Here is a 25,668-nt window from a genome sequence, read left to right as displayed (position 1 = left end):
ATAAATGACCATACTTACTGAAGTTCTCCTAAACCACTTGAAGTAAGGCACTTCTACGTTCTGTGGTCACAGGGGAGGCTGCATTTGTTCAGCAGTATCATACTTGTAAAGTTTAGACCCCAATATTAATGAAAATCATTGACTGTGACCATCGTAGAGGTCCAGCAGAGAAGATCTATCTACCCTTCCAGCAAAGATATTGGCAGTGGACCACTATCTCTGGTGTACGTGAATGAGCGTGCTACAGAGGAAAGTTCTTGTGATGAACCCCAGCGCCTGCCCACTCCGAACTCCGCAGCACTCGACCATGTCAGTTGAGGACCACTGTGAAAACACAGAACTAACCGAAACATCTCAGAAGGAAATGTTCCAACTCCTCTTGCCAACAACCCCCACCAACTGGGAGTAAAAATGAGATCCTGTCCTTCTGAACTGCTGCTCTAACATCAAGTTAGGAGGTTTCCCCTTGAAAAGAAAGGTCATCTGGAATCATAATGATATCTATATTTACACAACTAAGGCGGGTGTGTCAATACTTCTATATTATCACAAGCAATTTCAGCTCCAGAGCTTACTTTTAGTTAACGTAAAGCACAAAAAAGCTTCAGAGCTAGCGTTCTGACTACGTATCAGAAATATTACAATTCCAAAGTGTATGGGTTTTATACGTATGAAGTAGTTTTAAGGAGTCCTCTAAATCAACCAATGACAAATAATGTTCCATGAAAATATCTGTTTGTTGGCTGAAGTACATTTTATTGTACTCTGTGGTGCAGTGACACATGCAGGGAGCATGGAGCCCTTTCTCCCATTCCCAGTGCTGTCAGTACACAGCTGCATAGTCTTGCACAAGTCATTTCAACTTTCTGAGCCTTGGTTTCTTCATGTTTAAAATAGGGAAGGTGTACTAAACCATATCTCAGTGTCCTTCCAACTCCAACCTCCCAGATTCAACTGTGTTAATTTTTTAAAGTACTGCACACTCGGGTGTGCCTGGTTAGCCCACTCAGTTAAGTGTTGGATTCTTGGTTTCAGGCTCAGGCAGTCATCTCAGGGTCATGAGATGGAGCCACCACCACCGGTCCAGCTCTGTGCTCAACCTGTGGAGTCTGTTGTCCCTCTCCCTCTCCCGACTCATGTTTGGGTACTTTCTTTCTCTCTAAGTGAAATATTAAAAAAAAAAAAAGTATTGCACATTTGGAATAGAGTAACTGTTCATTACAATATTTGTCAGCTGTCCTTTCCTCAAATGTGCCACATAAGAGAAGGTTCACTCTCATTTCCCGCAATCTAAGAGCCACATTAAAAAAAGAAAGAAAGAAAACACACAAGTGATTAAATTCTGAGTCAGAGATGACAGCAATGATGAAGAAAATAACACCAAAATTCCCGGCAAAGGCTCTACTTAACCATGTTATAAAGTAGTTTAGGCAAAATTTCAAACTCTTGCCCAGCTGGAAGCACAGCTCTCCGGGGACCTAATCAGCAGCTAAAGAACTGAGTTCTCTCTGGCCCTGCTCTGACCCCCGAGCATGGTCCCTTTGTCTGGGGTTACGGTGCTGTTCCCTCCGGCCCATATCACCACCTGCACGAGAGCACACCGCCAGTATCGATGATAAAGCACGTGCGGAACAGGACGGGGAAAGGTGCTTTGCTGAAGCTCAGTGAAAAATACACAGACTGATGGATAGAATCGAGCTCTATGGGTCAGCCCCGCCGCCCTGGGCACTCAGCAGTAGGCTATTTCCAAGGTTATGGTCTCCTTGGTCATTAAAATGTGTTATGAAATATTTGAACATATAAAAGATTTTAAAATAATATAATGGACACTCAGACTGGCCACAATCATTTCAGATCTCTTAAAAAAAAAAAAAAAAGAAAAGAAAAAAATGTTACAAATAAAGTCCCATGTTCCTATGTCCTCTTGCTCTTCGGCCTAAAGTCTATGAACATTACCAGGCAGGTTTATGCCCCTTCACTATTTACTAGCTGTGTAATCTTGGACATTTAGCCTCTCTGCGCCTCAGTTTCCTTGGCTATATAAAGTGAGGATAATAACAGCCCCTAGAACAAAGAGTTATCTTATATGTTAGCCCTCATGACTATTAATTATCCTCATTCCCACTTCTAGCCTTGGCAACTTGATCTTTTTATCCAACATTTTATTACTGAGACAGCCATATTATACAACTAGATTTCACGCATTTCACAAGCACATAACACCCCACTCTAAATATATCTCAGATTATGTATCCTTTCCCCTACAGTTGTTAGTTGGTTCTTTTTTTTATTTAAATTCAATTAACATATATTATTAGTTTCAGAGGTAGAGGTAATTCACCAGTCTTACATAACACTCGGTGCTCATCACATCACATGCCCTCCTTAATGTCCGTCCCCCAGTTACCTCCCGTTCCCCCACCCACCTTCCCCTCCAGCAACCCTCAGTTTGTTTCCTATGATTAAGAGTCTCTTATGGTTTGTCTCCCTCTCTGATTTCATCTTGTTTTATTTTTTCCTCCCTCCTATGATCCTCTGTTGTTTCTTAAATTCCACCTATGAATGAAACCATGAGTGATAATTGTCTTTCTCTGATTGACTTATTTCACTCAGCATAATACCCTCTAGTTCTATCCACGTCATCATAAATGGCAAGATTTCCTTTCTTTTTTTTTTTTGTAGTCATGTCTTCTTTTTCAATATTTATAAACAGTGCTTCAAAAGACATCTGTCTACAATCTCCGGGTGGAGAGTCTCCCTGTGCATGCATTTCAGTAAGTGAAATGGGCTGGGTCAGCGGATCCCACCAGGAATCGCGGAACCGCTCCAGGAGCTGCTGCATCCTCTCCAGCAGCCTGGGATTAGTCCCTCCTCCCACATCCTACCCAACACCTGCTTCTGCCAGTGCTTTCGGTGGGGCCACTGTTACTTCTCTAAGGTGATTAATGCCAGTTTGTTTTCATTTCTTCTACTGTCTGGATGAATCGGTTTTTTCTGGATTCATTAGGTTCGCTTCCTTGCTTGCGCGTGTGCTTATGTGTGTGCGTGTGCGTGTTGTCTCCGTCTTCCATGGTGGGCTTTCCCCAAGTGTCCGGTGACCTCTGTCCATTTATACGTAAGCGCTGGGTGCACTTGCAGGTCTCTTAGCTGTGGGGCTTTGCTGTGTGAGAAGTGGGGGGCCTGAACCCCCAAACTTCAGGTTCGGCAACTGTTCTCTTGGAATGGCTGCAGGCCCCAGGGAGGGATGTTCCGATGTCTGAGTGACTCAGTAAGACCAGATGCCATGTGCTCAGAACAGGGCTGGGAGGTGAACCATGGGGAATCTTCTTCCATTCTCGTTTACGTACTGCCTCCTTTTTTGGCCTGGTATTTCCTGCCCCCTCTTCCAGCTACGCCTGCTGTCTGGGAGCCCAGAGTCTCTCTAGTCAACTTTTCCAGAAAGTTCACTCATCCTCCCTCGTGAAGGTGAGGTAAGAGCCTTCACTGGGCAGCACAGGTGAGGGAGGAGGCTGGGGGTCTAAGGACGAACAGTCAATCAGTTCACCTGTTTCAGAGGAACCTCATGCTTCATTCTGGAGCTTTCAGAGGGTCTGCGGGATTGTCGGGCTTGCTTCGGTGTTTCTCACACCCCCACCATAAATTTCAGCTTCTGTCTCGTCGGTTCACTCACTGTTATTACTCATCCATCTATTTTCCAGCGTTGACATTTTTGTTGCTGCCACATCCTTTCCCGTTATCCCACTGTCTCACTCTTCTGTGTTTTGCTTTTTTTTTTTTAACCACTTCCTTATCATTTTAGTGGGGGTGCAGGGAGCGGGTGAATACATGCCTCAGTATACTAAATATAACCGGCAGCAAGGCACGGTCAAATGTGGGGTCTGTGTGAGTCGGAGTTGGAATGGGGATTAAACTGAGCCATTAAAAAAAAAATCCACTTGTGGACGCAGGGTGGTGACCAGGATGCCTGGGCTCCACATGAGGAAAATAAAAATTTATCCTAAGAAAATAAAAAAAAATTGAAAAATTTAATTTTATCCTGAGATGTTGAAATGCTAGGTCGAGTCTTGATATGTGGTTGGGATCCAAAGGTATCTTTTCCTTACATGTGAGATTCCCTAGTTGAGAAATTACCATGTCTGGGCAGCAGCCTCATGATCCCTGGCAGCAGCAAACCAACAACTGCTCAAGAGCAACACTTCCATAATTTTGTGGGATTGCACAGGTTAACTTCACTGAAGATAAGTATAAAAAATTACAACACACCAGAGTACAGTATTCTCAGGTAAGAGCAAAGAGACACAGGAGAAAAGGTACAGGATTAGCACCCCAAGAATATGATACAGTAGAACAGTAATCTGAACCTCGGTTTCATATCACTGAATTGGAGCAGAAGAATGGAAGTCTCCACCAACGAAACACAAAATGCATCGCTTTCCCGACGTGTTTGAGTTCACGCTCCTAGCAGCTGGGGAAAAGCATCATGTTAGCCACCGCGGTGGGGCTGCATGGTTGGTCACCTCGGCTAACTCACAGCCAGGATGCCCACAGTCCCCCTTCCAGGGTCCCAGGTAAGGATCCACCGCAGGCATCTGCAGGATATCTGGAAGGCAAAAATGAAGCAGTGCAGACTCCCCGTGCTTAACTCTGTAGGGCAGTGCAGACTCCCTACTTTATTAACATCAGGGAAGACAGTTCTAGAAAGGAAACAGGACCAGAGCACTTTTATAAAAAAAGCCTCAGCTAAGAGAATAATTACACAACAAAACTGTACACACTGAATAAGGAGCTAATCAAAATTGTGATTTAACTCTCTGAGGCAGATGAGGGATGTGAGAGGTCAGCCATCCTTCCTCTTCCATAGAGGGACGTCGGCAGACACTACCCAAAGTGGAAACATCAGGCAACAGCAGTGAACTCAGGTGACACTGGAAACATGCAGGCCAAGGCCTAAGGTAAGAGGAAGCGGTTTCCTGAGAAGCAGGAATGGAAGTGGGCATGGCTGGGGAAGAGGATGGCACTTTGGCTCTTGCTTTGGTTACACACATAGAATTATAGGATTTTTTTTATAACCCTCTATAATTACAACACTTTTTGAAAAATGAAAAGCAAATCTAAACAAAATCTGAAGTTCTCAGCCTTCACTGAAGGCAATGTCCCCCCCCTCCCTTCCCCCAACTCTTCCCTTCTGGTGGGTGGGGAGTTCCTCATATTTCTTTTCTAAATGTTTTGTGATAGAATTTACTTACAGTACAATTCACTCACTCAAAGTGTTCGTTGATTTTTAGTATATTCACAGAGTTGTGTATCCATCACCATATTCAATTCCAGGATGTTATCACCCCCAAAAGAAACCCATTAGCAGTCACCCATTTTCCCTGTCCGCCAGCCCTAGGCAACCCACTAATCTACTTTCTTTCTGTATAGATTCGCATATTCCAGATACTTCATCTAACTGAATCATACAACATTTGGCTCATTGTGAGTGGCTCCTTCCACTTAGTATAATGTTCCCAAGGTTCATACAAGTTGTAGCATATAAGTACTTCGCTCCTTTTTAAGGCCAAATATTTCACGGAATGGGTTTGCCACATTTTTTAATCCATTCATCGGCTGATGGGCATTTGGGTTATTTCTACTTCTGGGCTCTGATGCATAATGCTATGAACATTCACATACAAGTTTTATGTGGAAGTATGCTTCATTTCTCGTGGGGACATACCTGGGAGTGGACTCTCTGGGTCACATGGTTTAACCACTTGAGAGGCTTCCAGATAAACTGTCTCCCACAGCGGCTGCACCATGTTACATTCCCCCCAGCAATGTGTGAGGGTTCCAATGTCCCCACCTCCTAGCCAACACTTGTTATCACTTGCCCTTTTGACTATCACCTCCCTCGTGGATGTGCAGTGGTATCTCACCACAGTCTTGATTACCTGATGGCTTATTCCTCTTCTGTCTTATAAGTTCGATATTCATTTAAGAAAATGTTTGCTGGGCAGCCCCTGTGGCCCAGCGGTTTCGTGCTGCCTTCAGCCTGGGATGTGATCCTGGAGACCCGGGATCGAGTCCCATGTCAAGCTCCCTGCATGGAGCCTGTTTCTTTCTCTGCCTGTGTCTCTGCCTCTCTCTCTGTGTGTGTCTGCCATGAATAAATAAATAAAATCTTAAAAAAAAAAAAAGAAAGAAAATGTTTGCTATACTTGTCTGGCACTTCTAGGTGTTCTTATTAGAGGGTGTTTCATATTAACTTAATCTGATATCTTGGGGAAATGGGAAAACCTCCGGGTTTCACTTAGATTTTAATTTCATGTGAACTAATCTGTGCATCTTAGTATTAATCATGATGTATGCAGGGGCAACAGCTCAACAGCCCTGCTCAAGGCCATGGGCTTCAGAGTCTAACCTTCTAGCATTCAAATTCCAGCTCAGTCTCCACCCAGCCACACAACTTGGGGCTAGTTACCAAGCCTTGATTTCCTCCAGGGTGCCAGGGGGATAAAAAACTTTCCTCAAAGAGTAAATTGAAGGGTAATATGAGAGAAAATATTATGCTGAGAGATAGAAGACTCAGAAATGGTAGCTATGAAATACGCTTTATTATTTGTTCATCTAGTGTGGTGCCCTAAGAGGTAGGAGGTACAGACTCATTCACACCTGACCTCAAAGTGTTAGGAAGGTTAGGACACAATGTGATCAATGGAAGGAGAGCACAAGTCTTCTGACCAAAGCCTAGAGTTTCTGCTACTATACCATGGCTACCCTGGTGGCTTTAACTAGAAATGGTACTACTACTATTAATAATAATAGCAAAACTTAAATAGTGCTTACCAGATGCTAGACATTCCTCCAGGTGCTTTATATACAGTCATAACAATCATATGAAGAAGGGACTCTTATTATTGTTATTTTTTTATTATAAAAGTGGAAACCAATGCAAGGAGAGGTTAAGTAACTTGTCCAAGGTCACCAGCTGATAAGCAGTGAGGCTGGGATTCAGTCTGACTCCAAAGTCCATGCTCTTAAGCAATGTCTATCGATCTCAGTTATATTATTTTTTGCAATTCAAACACGAACCACTCTAAATGTTCCTTGCCTCCCACATACTATCAGCTTAAAGATTATACATTTTGTCACTTAGAACTGTACCATCCAGTGTAGCAGCTGCTAGTCACACGTGGCTGCTGAACATCTGAAATGGAGCAAAGTCTGAACTGAGACATGCTGTGAGCACAAAGTGTGTCCCAAATGTCAAAGACAGTATGAAAAAGAGAATAAAAAAATATCTCACTAATAGTTTTTGTAGTGACTACATGTTGAAATGATAATATCTGGGACAGGGCAGCCCAGGTAGCTCAGCGGTTTAGCGCCACCTTCAGCCAAGGGTGTGATCCTGGAGACCTGGGATCGAGTCCTACGTCGGGCTCCCTGCATGGAGCCTGCTTCTCCCGCTGCCTGTGTCTCTGATTCTATCTCTCTCTCAAGAATAAATGAATAAAATCTTTAAAAAAATAATATCTGGGACATATCGAGTTAAATACAAATGTAGCATAAAAATTAATTCACCCATTTCCCTTCCCTTTTTTTGACACGGCTACTAGAAAATGTAAAATTACAAATATTGTCTACACGCGTGACTTCCATTACAGTTCTCTGGGACAGCAGTGATTTAGATGGCTCGAGGAAGATTAACCTGATTAGCAGTCTTCAAACGTTCCTGCACGTGCACCCCTGCAATAATGTTTGAAATGATGCACTCTCTCCTGCACCCTCCGATAAAACACCATAAGACTGAGGATGTGTTAAAGGGTGTGTCTGTCTTTTATAAAGTTGGCAAAAGGGCAACCAGAAGGGGGAGGTGGCAAAGGAGAGGCGGCTTCCAGCCCAGGCCAAGGAGCGTTCCAAGGGGCAGCAGCTTTAGGAATGAGAACACATCAAAGTCAATGCCGTGAAGCCAGCTAGCCAGGGCGCACCTCGTAAGTCTTCTCGCAAGTTCAGCTGCGTGTACCCAGTTTGAAGACAGACTGTGCACTCTGATGCAAAGGCAGGAAGACAGCCTCCCGATTAAAATTGGGCAAGCCTGCCTTGCCCGCCAAGTGACACTGCCCAGCAGTACCACTCGGTTCCTGCAGGGGACAGGCTCGCCTCTGCCTGTGCACCCAGCCCGGTGGGAAGGCCTGAAATTCCAGCACGGCCTGGGACCTCCCACCACTCCCTGGGCGCCTGCTGTTTGGTCTTTCTGTTTAACCCCAGGCCATGACCCAAAGTGTTCAACTTAATCCTAAAATACACACATTCCACCACGTAGAGTCTCAGGACTCCACTGATTCCTTTAAATCTTCCACAGATAACATTACCTTGCAAACACTCTTTTCTCCCCCCTTTTCACTAAAGAGGCCGAACTTTCTGGTTGTTATTATAGGGCTTAGGGCTCGTTGGCATTCCTGTTTACTTCAAAAGGTCCGGGGAGCCTGAGGGATATCTTGGCACCCAAACTCTGAAGCTCAGCCCAAGAACAAATGATCCTTTTCACCTTCTCTTCCCACAAGGCATGGAAATGACAGCAAGTTTAAAAATAAAGACACCAGGCTTTCCAGCTAACCTGGAGATGGGTCTGTGCCAAAAGCAAGAGAGGCATAGACAGCTCACAGAAACGAGGCCCTCACATGTACTGCCAGAGAGAATGTTCCAGTGTTGCCCTCTCCGTTTAGCTCACTCAGCAAGGGGACAAGCTGCTGTATTTCCTGCCAGGCCAGCTCCTTTCTTCCCACACCGAGAATGGCTCCTCGTTGAACATTCCTGTTTTCAGGAACACTAAAACTGTGTACGTCAAGTAGAATAACCTCACCAGGTTTTCAAGCAAGGTAACCACTGCGAGGGTGTGAGCGCCAAATGCTGAGCGGCCGGGTCGGAGCAAACAGCTCTGGAGATGATTAATACACGGGACAGATGGGGGAACACTTGAGACTCAAACAATCCGTGCCTGCATTTTTAAATATAAAACTAGTGGATTTGTTTGGATAAACTCAGGATAAGGCAGAAATACCGATTTGTTCACTCTTGTTGCCAAACCCAAACCAATATTTACAAACCATTTTGCTGAACGAAGTTCATTTCAGCTGACATCAGAGGCATATGCCACAGAGAATCGCACTTAGTACTCGCTGGGAGTTTAATGCCCAGGTCTAACAATATTTGTTTTACATAAAAGGGCAACCATATCCCCTAAACACATATAGATAACGCTAAAAAGAGAAAAGATAGATGATTACAGGACATAAGAAAATAAGAGATAAGAGGAAGAAGAAATCTATTTGGAAGAAAAAGAGCCTTGGGTGATCTTCTTTAGAGAGTTCCTAACACCAGTCTCATTTCTCCGTGTACAGTTGGGGCAGGGGGGGATAGGGAGGCTGCAAAGGTGGTCTCCATTTGAACCCCCACAGGATCGCTCTTTTTTGTCTCCTAAGACCTAAAGTTGAAAATTTCATGGCACTCCCTTAATTACCAGCAGGATAGCCTCCTGAGTTCTGCTGATGGTTTGATTTGTCCCTTTCCTGTTTTGGAGTCAAAATGCCAGATCCGATGAGACGATCTTCAAAGAACTGGTAAAAATGTAAAAAAAAAAAAAAAAAAAAAAAAAAAAAAAGAAAGAAAAAGAAAAAGAATAACAAAGAACTGGTAAAAGGATAATAATTTCCCTTCACTGAACATCCTGGCAGGTGAACCCATTAAAGAAGACTTAACGATGGCCTGTGACATGGAAATGTCTGGTTAAGCCTGTTTTACGGTCTGCCATCTACTTAGAGCCCACCATGGTGACATAGAATGAACTTCTGAGCTCTGCGTGAATTGTATTCAATTTATCAATGTTAGTGGTATGCACTTCCCTACCCAGGCCAAGCAACATGGCCCCTCTCTTAGAGAACTCTACGTTAACTAGGGAGTTTCGCATATTAGCATCTCCACTGAATACCAACAAGATTAGTGATTATTCTTTAGAACAATTCCAGCCTTGTGCATGATGTTATTTTCTGGAATTGCCATATAATAATTCTATGAAACCCATGCTTGTACAGCTTTGCTTTCTTTTAAAGAATTTGTTGATAATATAAATTAGTAAGATGCAATCAAGCCTAAATTCTTTATATCTTTGTTAGCACTGCCTAAGTTGTAGCATAGAAAACACTGTACACAAGCACACACGTGCATGAGTATGTGTATGTCCAGCTACGAATAAACATGAACGTGTGTATAAATCCATGTATATACACGTGTTCTGGGAATATTAATTACCATTGGCCTACAGGAAATCAAGCAGCAGGTTCACAAAAGAATGCCCTCAGCATTTATTAGCTTTGCATGTGAATTTGTCTAAAAACACCAGTTGTGGCAAACAAATAAATAAGTGTGTGCCCATTTATATTATACCTACTATATGCAAGGCTTGGTGTTTGGTGGTTTTCTCTCAATGACCTGACACAACCTCCCATCTACAGTAGGTCTGATTTTCTCAACTTATCGAAGAGGTACAGGTTCAGATGCCAGTGGCCCAGTAAGTACACTGTGATAGGAGTCTCATTCCCTTGACTCCAATTTCCATATTTTTTCCAATAACAGAGAATAATTAAGTCAGCTTGCAAATTGAGCCAGGCAGGATGAGCAGGAAGTTAGCTGAAGGTAAGGCTGAAAGTCTAAACAGGGAACTGAGAGCAAATGGCAATACAGAAGTCTAGGCCGGGAGAAGATGCTAAGAGGCTGGGAAGTCAGGGTGGATGCAAGATATCGGCCAGCGGTCGGCACTGGAGAGAAGGCTCAGGGCTCCTGGACAATGAGGATGGTGACAGCAGATGATGGACGTGGTGAATAAGCAGCAGAAGTGGCAGGGAAGGGAGCGGATGGAGACTCATTCCACACCCATCATACCAGCTGCAAAAGCTGCCAGAACCAACATTCTCACCAAATCTCAAACCTCACTGTCACTACAAGCAAATACTGAACTGCCAAATCTCAACCTCAGCCTTATGGAAGAACAGCTTGCCTTGTCACTCAAATGAGTCACGTCTATCTTTAGTTGCAATGGGAGGCACTGTCTTCTATAAGCATTCCTTTTGTAAATGTCCTAGTTGTACAAAAACTGGCCATCGTGATTAACAAAATATAAAGCAGTAATTCTGAAGGTGAAATTAATCTTTGAAATGTCTCAGTGAATGTCAAGAGAAAGCATAATTAGGAATAAAAATAGTCCCTAGTCTGTCATTAAATCACTTTGTTTTCTCTTGTCCTCTCCTTGATAATGTCAAGAGAGAAAAAGTCTTTGGCGTGGACATCCAGTGAAAACACCGGACCCCCTGCCTTACCCAGGGACAGCCCTCAGTAACAAGCGAGCATCATCTTTTCTCCCCGCCCATGATTTTTGCCCTACAACAAAATTAGCACTCTGTTTTGTATTAATGAATGAAACATCTTTCCGTCCAATGCCCAGCATGTAGAAAACTCTCAATAGCTGTTTGACGTACAGATGAATGTCTGAGCAAACTACGGTGCTCAGGACCCAGCTGGTACTGGGCTTGCTTCTCCACAGTCTCTCCCGTAAGGGTATTATTTACTCCCAATACAAGGATTGGAAAGACGGCTTTAAGAAGTTTACTTAGTCATCATCCAGTACCCAGCCAGTAAATAATTGAGCTGCACATACACCCCCAAGGCGCAGGCTCTTTCCTCCATGCCTTAGTGCTTAGGATATTATGGTCCAGATTAGCTGATACCACCCAGCACTCTATCAGCCACATTTTACATCCTCTTACAACACCACAGAGAGCAAGGTACACGCTCATGATCCATTTCTTGCCTCCAAGTGACCATGAATTGATAACTAGTAAAGCCTGACAGGACAGGTCTGTTGGTCATGCAGAATGCTCTTTGGAAAGCCTTAGACGTGAAGCGATCTAGCTCTATTTTAATGGGTAATAAGGTTTTTTTTGCATGGAAACTCATGCCTTATTGCTAAATTTTGAAGGACAATAACCAGATTTTCAGCCAGGCCTTGACTGTCTCATCTAACAGGTTAGTAATTGAGGGAATTAATAGTGGTAAAAAGTCAAACCACAGAGAACGGAAACAAGATGAACTTCTGTTGCCTTTTATTAGCTCATATGTGGTAGAACTTCAACAACTTGTAGGCAGCATAATAGGAAACACTTTAAAATGAAGAACTTAAATCTGAATATCTATAAAGAGTTGAACTCCATTTCTTCCAGGTAGAAGTAGCCATCACCTCATAAAGACAGGAGGTGAGCAAGAAGGTATCCAACAAAAGGGGCATTTGAACTGAGAGCCACAACCCTAATTCTAAGCAGAGAGAAGTGTTTCATGGACCTCTTAGAGCTGGGTGTGTGAGGGACTGCTCCTTTCTAGACCTTGGTGTGCCCAAGGCAACTTGGCAGGGCAACCGGAGTGGTTAGTCAGATACCCATAATACTCGCTGCCTCCCATGATGTACTCAACATTCTCTGCTTTCAACTGTCCTTTCTACACCTAATGAAGGTTTTGAATAATGGGCCTCAGAACCTTCACACAGAGTACAAATCAGATATGCTCTCTGGGGCCATCTGATTTTGCCACAAAACGTTCTCCACTGTCAATGCCCACAATTCCGGGGGAAAAGACAAAAGTGGTTACACTTCGGGGTCCAATACAAAGATTTCCATCTTTTTAATTGCATTGACTCTGGCCCCCTTCAAACAGCTTTTCACTGTAGTATTGCCCAAATCGCTCAATGGACACTGGCCTTTCTTCTTGTGCTCTGGACCCATTACCATATGACCTGCCATCAGGCTGAGGTTTCTATCTCTGTAAAGTAATTTGCTGAGAAAACATCTACAAGGCCTGACAGGTGGTTTTGTAAATTATTTTTGACGGACTTTTGCTGAGTGGACAGTGACCATGTCACCAGGAAAGCACTTCCCTACCTCTGAAATTGCACTGTTTTACTCCATGTCTCTTGAATAAAGAAATTGAGAAAAGTTACAAAAAAAAAAAAAAAAAAAGCCTAGGACCCATCAAATATTTGTCTGGCTGCCCAACTTCATCCATAGCGCATTAACTCACCCATTTTATTCAGTACTTACTTCCAAGTGCAGTGTTGCTTCCCAAGAGAAAGCATAATACACTTTACATTAGAAAGCACTTTACAGTTTGCAAGGAATCTTTTCAATAAATCTGTAAGTTAGAGACGATACATCGTTCACATTGTTTTACAAATACCGGAAATGAGGTTTATTCACCTTTATTCAGAGACTTTTATAAAGCAAGAACCCAAACCTAGATCTTCTGACTCTTAGGCCAGGGCACTTTCTACCCAACCCGCTACCTAGAGAGGCCATAAAGTCAAGTGGTTAAGAGTGTGGCATCTGGATCCATACTGGTTAGGTGAAAATCTTGGTTCTACCACCTACTGTCATGAGCTGGCACGAGTTCCTTAGCTTCTGTATTTCCTCCATTTCCTTATCTGTAAAATGACTGTATTAAAAATAGCTCTAGCAAGACTTCCATGAGGACTACTTGAATAAATACACCTGAGAGAATTAAAATAATGTCTGGTACATAGTAATCACCCTGTAGATGTTCTAACACCATTAGAACGTGGGGTGGTTATCTGTGAGCCTCTCCAATGCTGTACCCACATATCAATGAGGAATGCTCTAACGTGACAGGAGGTACTAGGCTCAAATCTTGCTTTATGAGATCCTGGGAAGTGAATATTTTAAAAACTTTTAAATTAATTATGTAATATAAAAATATTTTTAAATATGGGGCACCTGGGTGGCTTAGTTGGTTAAGCGTCTGATTCGACAATAGCTCAGGTCTTGATCTCAAAGTTGTGAGTTCAAGCCCCATGTTGGGCTCCACACTGGGTGTGGAGCCTATGTAAAGAAATAGACAGATAGATAGATGGATAGATGGATATGAAATGTAATATGCTAGACTGTAGCACTGGAGAGTTATGCTTTGAAAAAATAAGCTGCCATGTTGTGAATAGCATATATAGAAGTGTCCACATGGCAAAGAAATGTGGGCTTTCTTATTGACCGTTCCAATAAAAAAAGAAAATGTAGGGCACCATTTTATTATTTGAGGGAAAAACATTATATGATTGAAAAAGAAGGAAATAGAAAACAATTACAAAATTGCTATATAACTGGAAGGCATCATTTCTGTCTCATTGGGAGATAGATATAAATACTGCAAAGCAACAAAGTTTGCTTCAGAACTTATAAATCAAAGTTAAAATTAAGTGAGCTCTATAAAAGGACCTACACCGGATGTGAACTTAGTCCTCAAGATCAGTTTCTGATGAAATATCCTGCAGCTCTTGCTCACAGAGCCAGAATGCAAGCAATTTTTTCTTCTCTGTCATTCAAAATCCACTCTTTTTTTTTCCTTTTTTTTCCTTTTTTTTTTTAAATCCATTCTGATAATATTAATTAACAGTGGTTAAAAGAATCCAAGAAAATAATAACCATGAATAAAAGTTCACTATGCCTCTTCCTACCACATAACCAGCAGCATGAACCTTTCAATCTCTCTTGATGCCAAGGACAGCTGTTGGAAACAGAAAAAGCCCTAGAAGGTGGGTCTGGTTGCATCACTTCATCAGCTGAGCCTCCACAAGTGGTTTATAATTTACTTGGTAAAAACAGATAGTCAAACATTGGTCAAGTTCCCTGAAAGGTATCCAGAAGGTTGTCCTTGCTCACTGCGCTGACAGTGAGCTGGAAAGTGATGCCCAATTACTGTGATCCCTCATGCAACAGGGACTGCCCTCGAGGACTTGGTCAGTCTGCTATCCTTTAGGAGAAGAGAGTCAGGCCACAGGTAGGAGGACAAAGCAGAAATGGTTCCTAATAAGAGACCAAAAAAAAGGCTAATTCCGAAACGAAGGTCAGAGTGATGGGGTACAAAAACTCCTCAGAGCTACTTTCTGCGTTGAAGAAAATGTATGTGGCTCAAAAGTCAGTTTATGAAACTACTAAATGAAAAATATGAAGCATAGCAACTACGTGTTTTTTAATGATTCTGACAGTGATGCACACCCTTCATACTAATGTTAGACCATCCTTTTAATAACAGTGCAAAGCTAGTCCAATTTTTTGACACCTAAAAAGTAAAGCTGATAGCAGGGACAGCCAAACTGTCAATGATTATTTATGTTTAAGAAGCTCAAACATAAGTGAGCTCAAGTTTAAGAAGCTCAAACAATCGGGGCGCCTGGGTGGCTCAGTCTGTTAAGGGTCTGACTTGGGTTCAGGTCACATCTCAGGGTTCTGTGGGGCTCCCCACTCAGCAGGGAGTCTGTTTGTCCCTCTCCCTCTGCCTCTTCCCCTGCTTGTGCTCGCTCTGTTTCTCTCAAATAAAATCTTTCTTTTTTAAAAGATTTTTGTTTACTTATTAATGAGACACAGAAAGAGAGAGGCAGAGACATAGGGAGAGGGAGAAGTAAGCTCCCTGCAGGGAGCCCAATGTGGGACTTGATCCTGGGACTCCAGGATCATGCCCTGGGTTGAAGGCAGATGCTTAACCACTGAGCCACCCAGGTATCCTCTAAAAAAAAAAAAAAAAAGGCATCTCAAACAACCATGCCCAAGGTATCACAGTGGCATAAAACATGGCAGTTCTCATGTGGAAATAAGACGGAGATTCTCTGGGGCCCTGATTTTTTTTCAGATACAGGATGAGATTTCTCCTAAGCATTCAAACACCCAAGTCTCAAATATTCGCAACCAGGGGCCTCAAACTGTAGTCACAGACCTGACACAGCTGGAGGGACCCACAGAAATAATTAGTCTAAGCCTCTCATTTTATGGCAGGTAACACAGCCCAGGGAAGGGGGGGAACTGCTTGGTTGCATGTTTTACAGTGATGGAGCCGGCCCCGGGAGTCCGGCAAGGGAAATGGAAATCAGGAGCGGGTCTTTCCAGGCCCTCCAGCCCTGTGGGCACGTTCTCACTACCCACTGTCCTCCTGGTCAAGCAGAGACCTGCACACCGAGAGCAAATGTGTCCTCCTCGGGAAAAGTCATTCAGCATTTTCTTGGTCCTCCCTCACACCTACCCCCCCACCCCCACATTTCCTATTCACAGCCCACTGTCCCCGCACTCAGCACCCCCCACCCTTTCCAGGGCCTTCACCGCCAGCACAAGCACAGCGTTCACAGCTTCTCCGCAACCTCAATGCACAAAGCCAAGGGTTTTGCATCCCCCTTTCCCTGTGACTCCCACCAGAGCCAGAAGTCGTGGACGGGGTGGCAGATTCCTCCTCGAGTGCCTTCACAATCATGTGGAGCATAAGCAGTAAATGAGGCTGGTTTTGCTTGAAATGCAGAATTTCTGCTAATCAGCTTATGGCTGGTTTGGCCGCAAGAATGGCCATCATACCTTACATAATCCATCTTTGTCATTTCCTCCCCCATAAGCCTGTGTGCATGTGTCCCCTGGTGGAAGGTGCTGGGGGCCGGGGCGCAGGGACGTCGCATGGGAAAGTGATCTGAGTGCAGATGCACCGCAGTGTTGCTGCTTTTGAGAAATGAGTATCAGGTACTGCAACACCCTCCCTTCTAATGGCCATTCGGCCACTCAGATTCATTTTATACACCTCATCTCCACACATGAACAGAGTCGGCTGCTGCTTTAAATGTAGGACTGCTTTATCTCCGAATAGCCTTGAACGTGGGTCAAACTAATATGATGAGGGAGAAAGAAAAACTCCTGTGCACTTTTATCTTAGATACTAAGCACTGGACAGTGCGTGGCTTTGCTAACCAAGTTAAAAAACCATTTCCCCATGACACTTAGAAAAAATAAGAGGAAGACTTAAATGTTTCGGGAGTCCCTGCAATATGATATTCTCATCTCAACTTATCCCACCTATATAAACAGCATTATTGTAAAAACAATGTAAGAAACAAAAGACTATCTTATTCCACTTGACGTTACCATAGTTCACTGTATTTTTTTTAATGCTGTGCATAAGGAAATGACTTACCTTCCAGCATTTTTTGCAGACTGCTCCTCATGACATGGATGTTCTCTATGCCGATAAACTGAAACTTGATATTGGAGTAGTTGTCTTCGTTCTCATAGCCTTTCCCTGCAGCACGATTTGCCATGGCATTGAGCTGCCAGTGGTCAGCAAAACAGAGTTAGTCACCAGTGATATTCAGGGCAGAAAACGACCGATACAGCTCACCGACAGCCATAACAGCATTCAAAATGATGTGCAGAAACGTAACATGTTTGAGATCATGGGAACATTCTACTGAGCTGTGTGATTCCAGGCACTCACGCTTACATTCAACACCATAAATGTGTTGATGTGAGGCACACTTTCTTAGCTGGAAAGCTTTCGGGAGATGCCTCTTCATGGGTTCGGTCAGAGATGCCAAATTTGAATATGGAATTCTGGGATAGAGCCAAGTTGCCCTGACTTAACCAAACATTATAACCTGTAGGTTTGCAGAAGAATATTAGCAGAGGCAGCTGGCAATAGAAAGCTCCGTAAGTTCAATTATATCTTCCAGTATTATATTGCCAATAAACACATTATCCTACAGGAATGGCAATGTGATTTTAATCTGTCTACAAGAATCCACCAATTAAACCTCGAGCAGGAATCACTGACTCAAATCACGAGCGCCTGGAGAACTACCTCCAGAGCCATTTTCTCCAGGCCCTTTATTTCAGTCTAGACACCTGTTAGGAGGGCTTTGGGACCATTGTCATCACCACAATTTTGTATATGGTGGGGGGTTTCCCAGTGCAAACTGGGTTAAAGACAATGGACTTTGAAGACATTTATTAAATGCAAACTTTTGCCCTCGTTCTATGTAACTAAAACCAGGAAGGAGACAAGTTTGGCCTCTGCTGGGAAATACGTACATTCCTGGGATGGATGTATTACTGCTAATATTCCATCCTTGCTGTTTGGCTAAGTAGGTGGTCCCATTCTAGGAAACACCAGTCACTGACCGTGTTCCTCTTCTGTCCACAAAAAGCAGGTGGATTATCCTGACACCAAGAACTCAACGCCAGAAGAAATAGATCAGTCTCAGGCCTACAGTGATACTGAGAGGATAGGAACAAATACTTGCAAAAAGCTGGAGTTTAAAAAATTAAGCTAGGTTAAAAACATAAATATTCTTTCACCCAGATCTTTAGAAGTACCAGCACATAAAGACAGATGTCTAAGAATGTTTATTAGAACTTCCTCATAGTAAAGACTCAAAAACCTAAGAATGTACCATACTTCATCTATGGCATATTCCTACCCTGAACTTCTACGGAGACAAAAAGACATGGATTTGAGAGAAAAAGAGACAGACACGGAGACAGAAACACACACAGACTGATTTGGAATTGGCCCATGACGTGTTAAATGAAAAGAGTAACCTACAGGATAATATTCATACAATTATCTCATTTCTTGTAAAACAAATTAAGGTACAAATAACGTATTTATGTTTATACGTGTTTGATTAAGTGGATTAAAACATATGAACACCTATACCAACCTGGCACAGGTACAGCAAAAAAACAGAGGTGACAAGGGCCAGGGGTCACAGTCAATACTACTTTTGATGCTTTTGTATTTTTCGTTACCAACAAGATATATTAGGTTTGTAATTTAAATAATAGACATAACACATATTAGAAGCGAAAAATAAAACAGCAGAGGGCAAGCCAGTGCCACTCAGAGCTGGGGCCGGCAGATGCCTGACATCTCCACAGCAGTTCTGCTCATGACTTAGCTCCTGTGATGTCAGCTGAGCCACATCAGCCCCAGACACTGTTTCCAGTTACTGTCACCTTTCTCCTGGGCACACTATGAGGAGAAGGGCTTTGGCCTTAAGGAAAAAAATACAAAAATGATGTTATTTTGAAGACAACCTATGTTTATGCTTTAAAATTTTTGCATATTTAAAGGGGAAATTGTTTTCTAAAATTACCTATACACATCATTCATTTGAAACTTACTGTTATAAAATATCATCTCTTTGTATAATTATTTTCCAAAGCCGCTGGCCTATCCCTAACGAGAAGCTTTATAAAATAAAACAACTGATAGGATACTTGCAAGAATCCTTTTGCAATAATGAGCCTTATATTCCTTCTGTATCTTGAATAATTCACGTTAAGCCTACTCACCACATACTGCAAAGATACTCTTTTTAAACAGCATAATAAGTAAAACCCCAAATACCATTATTATTATTTGAATGTATAATTAGAACTCTGTGTTCCCATTTTTAACGGTTGAGTACCTGCAACCTGGGATAATTTGTTGACAGTCTTTCAAAGCCAAGGAGCAACACAAGATGGCTTCTTGAAAGTCAATGGTACTTCTCATAATGAACAGAAGATGGCAATATTTAATCTATCATCCAAAGTGTACTTTGTCAAGGTTTCCACGGATTTCACAGGAGACCTATCAGGGTAGTGTAGCAAATGCCTAACCCTCAAAGCAGGAAATAGGCTGTGTGATTAATAAAAATTCAAGAAGCTATCTGGACCTATTTTATAAATTTCCAGATACAGTGTCCCTTGTATGAACCAAACAGTATTAGAGTAAGTGTAATTTGTCCCTTTGCCTTTGGCTGAGAACTCCATCTCATGACTGACGGAAAAGCTATTCATCTCAGCTCGAAAAACTCTCAAAGAAATAAAACATTGAAGGTAAATGTGTTACAGCTTCAGTTTATGTGTGAGGAACACAAGAGACAAATGGCTAGGAGGGCTGGAAAGAAAGTGCCCTGTTTTCTCACCCAAGATCACTCTACTATCTGATAATCTCAACATCTTTAGGCACAAACTCTTTAGTGAAACAAAAAGAACCTACTCATTTCTCCACAAACTCTTAACAAACACCTATGTGTGTCAGATGCTGAACAGAATAGAAAGATGAATATGAAACTGTCTCTGTGGCCATAAGCTTCTAAGTGTGGCAGGGAAAGCACACGGCACCAGATCACAATGGACTCGACCAGCCAGGGCTGCTGAGTGACAGGCAGCGGCTATGACGGCGGCAGGAGTTCGAGTCCAGAACAGCCCCATGTGGCCTAGGGGTTTGGGGGTCACATTTCATGAAAGCAAAAAGCCTTGAGAGATCGACTTCAATCATCTGGAAAACGGAGACAAAGGGGAGGGCATTCCAGAAGAGGCAAGAGGCAAAATCAAGGGGCAGATGGGGATCAGTGAGCCAACCGGGGAGCAGATGGTTCATGGATGGTTGCAGAGGCAAGAGAGGAAGCTAAAAATCATTTAGCATCCTCTACAGAGAGGCTCAATTCAGAAGGTCAGACTTTACCCACAGTGGTGGAGGGCAACTGGAGGATTCTGAGCAGGTTTATTTGAAAATTTTAAGATTTAGTGTTGATGGCAGAGAAGATCCACTAGACCAGGGTAGAAGATGTAGGCTCCATGGGGAGCTTGCAGGGCCGGTCTGTGGTCAAATCCCTCCAAGTGGCACACAGCACGACTCAGTGAAGACTTGCTGACTGGCCGGCCAAACAAAGGACTGAAGATTGAAGTAGAGAGGTGAACAGCCCAAGAATGTTAAGAAACACAATCAGATTCTTCCTCTGACCCTAAATCAATCAGAGACAGCTAAACCATGAGAACTTAGCCAACGATAATCTTAATATCAACTTAATGGTCAGCTTGGTCACTCAAAAGACTACAACTATCTGAGCCTTGCAGTCTCAAGTTTCAGTAGAGTACACCCTGTACCTGAATAATGACAGGAGCCGATCTGACGGCGTTGGGAAATGAGAACAAAAGTTATCTTGGCAGGAGGAAGACTGGGCCACGGCCTCGCAGCGGGCGTCACATGACGATCCTTTCCCTCCCTCCATCTGTAACTGGTGACATGAAGAACCTTAACTTGTGGCATAAACATGAAAATATGGGAAGGCTTGCTTTCTTGCTACTACTGTCTACAACTCTGCTAGGGAAAGCCTCCTCTCCTACCCCTGAGGACATCTTAGACAGAATGAATAGCTTTTGGGTTATGCTCAACAGAGAAAATCACCATGCAGTTCCATTAAAATTCCAATCCCCTATATGAGGGAAAATTCTCTGTTTTCCTCATTACAGGCTATGGGGACAGGTGAGGGGTCTGTTCTCCCACTCCCTTCCTGTTCCTCTTTCTTCTAGGCGCTGCTTTGGGAGGGTGTGTGTAGCGGGGGAAGTGCAGAGGAGGGATATGTGGTAAACATCTCTCTACAAAGCAGGCAAGACTGGTTCTCTCTGCATGACGTCACTGCTTTCCTGGTGACACTCACTGGGCATCGCTGCCCTCTCGGTGACAAGTGTCCAAATGCGGCATCCCCTAGGGCACGCGTGTGGGCTCTTGGAGATATAAGGTACACAGGTTGCTGACATGGGACACCCCCTGGCTTGAGACTCTTCCAATCCCCTCACCTTTGCTCCCCAGCAACCACCCCACAGTCACACGCAGCTGGGAAGCACCAGGGGACGTGCCTGTTTTGGAGGGACACTAGCAAGATGGTTCCTGTGCACTTCCTAAGTCAGTGTGTACATGACCCCCCAGGAAATTCCTCCATCCTTGTACTCCCAAACAAAAGGCAGAAAGACTGCTCCACTGCCCCTGAACGCTGTGCTCTCCAATTCCCCTTCCCCTTGCTCACCACCATGGAGGCCATCAGCAAGGATGGGACAGACACGCTCTCTTTCAGGCACCCTAATCTTTACAACCAATTCTTCAGATCCCCCCTCACAGGATTTGGTGAGTAGAAACCACCTAACTACTGATCCTAGAGAAACACAAAAACTTTTAACATCCTGTCATGCAACTTAAAAAAAAAAGTGCGTACAGGGTGCAGTTAGAAACCATAGCCATGAAGCTGTCTTTGGAGAAGGAGCAAGGACAAAAGGCAGGTGGTGGCCTCGCCTCACTCCTTCTCAGAACCTCTCAGTGCTTCTTCCCAAGGTGCTGCCATCAGAGTCCCGCTCAGAGCCCCGCTGGCTCCTCTGGCCTGGCCTGATTTTGGATGAGCTTGGGGTTGGTCCTTCAGCTCTGTGTCTCCAGCTCCACTGGGTGTGTGCTCGGAGGTAAGCAGCCCTCCTGAGCCTCCTTTGGACACAAGGCTCTCCTGGAGATTTCTGCGAACAGCACCATGGTCGAGTGGAAGGAGCACAGGCTTTGGTGTCAGATGAGCCTGGATGGCATGTGGGCACTGTCCTGAACTGTGTGACCTTGGGCAAATTATTTGACCTCTCCAAATCTCAGCCCTAGCCATAAAAAGAAAACATCTCCCAAGTTTCAGGATTATTGTAAGAATTAAATGACCATTTTTGCAAGCTGAGCAAAGTCCCAGGATGAAGTAACAAGAAGTCATCAACAAGGCTGGGATAAAATTATTTCCCTCTCATTTTACAATTCAACATCTACTGCATTAATACTGTTTCCTATCTTCTTAATGCACCAAATCCCAGCAGTAATATATGACCTCAAGGGTATAGTTGTTTTTGAGCAGATATTCAATACATGCTGAGGACCTTACTGCCTCTGCCTCTCAAGATTTTAATGTCAACGAGCAATCCAGAAGGCTTTCCTCACAACAGGCAGCGTGCATGCGTTCACCAGTCTTGCTTTCAGGGCAGCAATGATCCGAGTGGCCTCCTAATCCTTTCTCTTTTTAATTAAACCTGAGAGCAAACCCAGCAGTGCCCCATTTCCCGGCTCCCCACCACCTCTAGCAGGCATGGGGTCCGTCTCCTGGCTACCAAGGAAGCCTAACACTCTGCAGGAACCAAAAATCAACAGACTTTGTTCTAAACAGACAGTTTAAAACTCACAGGATGTGTGTGTACGTATGCATGAGCAAATACAAGAACAGGGCACTTGTATGAGACGCCAGTTTTCTTTAATGGATCAGCGTCATACTTCTTATCGCCGACAGTAAACATGCTTAGAGCTAAATATACCCTTCAAATCAAATCCTCTGGATTAATTCATTTTAAATCCGGAATATGCCTGCCTCAACAGCTGTCACATTTCCCAGAAGGTTTACGTGGGGCATAGTACACACTTGAATCCCTGGCCCTGGAATGAGTAGGTGAATCTGTTTGGCTTTATTTAAATCTGGGACAATAGGACAAGAGAAGGGCACCCCAAATCAGCAAAGCCCTGGCCCTTCTTTCCTTATCCTGTGTTCAGTCCATTTGGCTAAGATGCAGGCATTCTTTAATTCACCTCTGGTCATGAGGAAATTCCAAACAGCTGCACTTCACTTACAGAAAGGTACAATGGAGAGGACAGAAGAGAGTCAAGGTTAGAAGGGAGGGGTTACAGGGCGATCAGCCAGAGAGAAAAGCACAAATCCGAAGACAAAATAAAGTCAGAGGTCTTCTGGTTTCTTTCAAGTGAAAATCTGTAAGCAGAACAGCTTTGTTGTTGATGTTTGTTTTGTTTTCGTTGTTGTTTTTTTTTTTTTAAATTCTTACCAGTGTGTTTTGCTTTCAGATTACCGAAAAGCAAGAGAATCCTTTGCCTATAATCTACTAGAACGGGATCTAGCTGTAACCTGGGTCTTATCACTGATCTCCAGGACTGATTTGCTGACCTGGTGTCTGAGAGGGACTCCTGCTCCGCTGCCCCGCCCACACCCATCCCACAGCTGCACTTCCGTCAGAAGCACGGGACAGTCGGAGGTTGAGGGTATGACCAGGGCACAGATCGGAAACGAGGAAAACATCAAATTAAGTGAACCAGGTCATGAATCACCGTATTTGGTGAGATGAGGCTCCGAGGAGCATTGAAAACCGCCAGGGGCTGAGTGCCTACATAATGGATAATATCCAATTCTCAATTCTTATATGGCTCACGAGTATAGACTATGTCTACAGTTACCTATTCTTAATATTGGTGATACTTTCAGTGATTTGGGCTCTTGATCATACTTTCTGCTTCCTGTTCTAATGTTTATTGTGTCCTTATGTTCCTTTTAAAAATAGCTTCATTGACATATAATTCATAGGCCTTACAATTCATCCACTGAAAGTGCACAGCACGATTCAGTGGTGTTTGGTGTATTTACAGAGTCTTGTAACCATCAGCACAATCTATCTTTAGAACACTTTAATCACCCCCAAATGAAATCCTCTCCCCTTTAGCTGTCACCCACAATTCCTCTCATCCTCTTGGCCCAAGGCAACCACCAGTCCACCTTCTTCCTCTACAGATCTCTCTGTTCTGGACATTTTATATAAATGGAATCATACAATGCGTGGTCCTCTGTGACGGACTTCTTTTGCTTAGTGTAACATTGTCAAGGTTTCTCCACATTGTAGCACATCTTGGTACTTCATTTCTTTTTATGGCCAAATAATATTCCATTGAATGGACATACCACATTTTAATAATTCATTCTCAGTTGATGGACATGTGGTTGCTTCTACTTTTAAGCTATTATTAACTATGAAGAAATAGTCACAGATAAGTTTTTGGTGGACATATGTTTTCATTTCTTTCAAGTTAGGGGTAGAATTGTTGATGATAAGGTAACTATGTTTAACATTAAAGGTTCTAATGCTCTTTTAACCTTTTCATGATTAAAATGTTTTCAAACTATAATAATTAAAAAGTGAAAACCTTCTTAAAATCCTCCTCTTGCCCCACAGGAAAAACCACTGTTAACGGCTTCACATACATTCCTTCAGATTCTTTCAATACATAGAATAATATATGATCCAATTAAAAATAAAAAAAATAAAAATTAAAAAAATAATATCTGTTTATAATTATTATTACATAAATGGGATGACATTATACATATTTTCTGTATCTCACTCTTGTTGCTTACTAGTAGATCTTGAGCACTTTTCCAAACCCATATGGAGAGATGGGCTATATGTATTTTTTTTCTTTCTTTAGGCATAAGTCCAGGTACATTTTAATTATTGGCAAGAAATTAGAATGCCAAATCTGTTGAATAAGGCCATTTTGCTTTATAATCTCATTGTGTCTGATATATTCCATGCACTTGTAGGTGATTTGGTATGTATTCACTGGCACATCCTTCTGAGGACTCGTTTTGTTGACTGGTTTACAAAGAAGTGGTTTAAGCAGTGAAATAGGAAGTTAAATTGGACCTAAAAAATGGAAATCTGTATGGAAGATAGCCTGCAAGATGAACTTAGCTTACCTCTTGACAACTAGATCCATTACTTCCTCTGGATTATTTTATTAAATTATAAAATCAGTGTATAAATACTTGCATAATTAAAGTAATTTTTTCAACAAGAGACATGTAGAAAGTTCTCTACCTCTCTAAATCCTCTCTTCTCCATGGAATTTTAACAGGCTGGTGTTTATCCTTTCAGATTTTTAAAAATTTCAATAGAAACGTTTATATACCCGAGTTTTATTTGACACAAACATAATAGTATACATAGTATTTTGTAATCTTTTTTTTTTTACTTGACATTATATATTGTAAATCTTCTGGAATCACAGACATGGATTGCTGCAAGTTGAATTTGACACGGTATATATAGCTGAACACCTCACAAAAATTAAACAGTGGGAGATCCACAGTAATTTCTTATTGTCAGAGTGGAAAAGGTCATTTTAGAAACAAACCAAAATAAAAAAAAG

General features: G+C 42.8%; 1 protein-coding gene across 8 annotated transcripts in view; it reads right to left on the bottom strand.

The window, feature by feature from the left end:
* MTMR7 (myotubularin related protein 7) overlaps positions 1 to 25,668 on the bottom strand; it is a 178,295-nt gene that overhangs the window by 12,563 nt on the left and 140,064 nt on the right. For all 8 annotated transcript variants that reach the window (XM_077848923.1, XM_077848924.1, XM_077848920.1 and 5 more), the window contains one exon: positions 17,038 to 17,170. In XM_077848923.1, the coding sequence (XP_077705049.1) occupies positions 17,038 to 17,170 (133 nt within the window). The remainder of the gene's footprint in view (positions 1 to 17,037; positions 17,171 to 25,668) is intronic.

This window comes from Canis aureus, chromosome 15 (assembly GCF_053574225.1).
Source record: "Canis aureus isolate CA01 chromosome 15, VMU_Caureus_v.1.0, whole genome shotgun sequence".
In the NCBI taxonomy this organism is placed as follows: Eukaryota; Metazoa; Chordata; class Mammalia; order Carnivora; family Canidae; genus Canis; species Canis aureus.
This window is presented reverse-complemented; position numbering and strand designations above follow the sequence as displayed.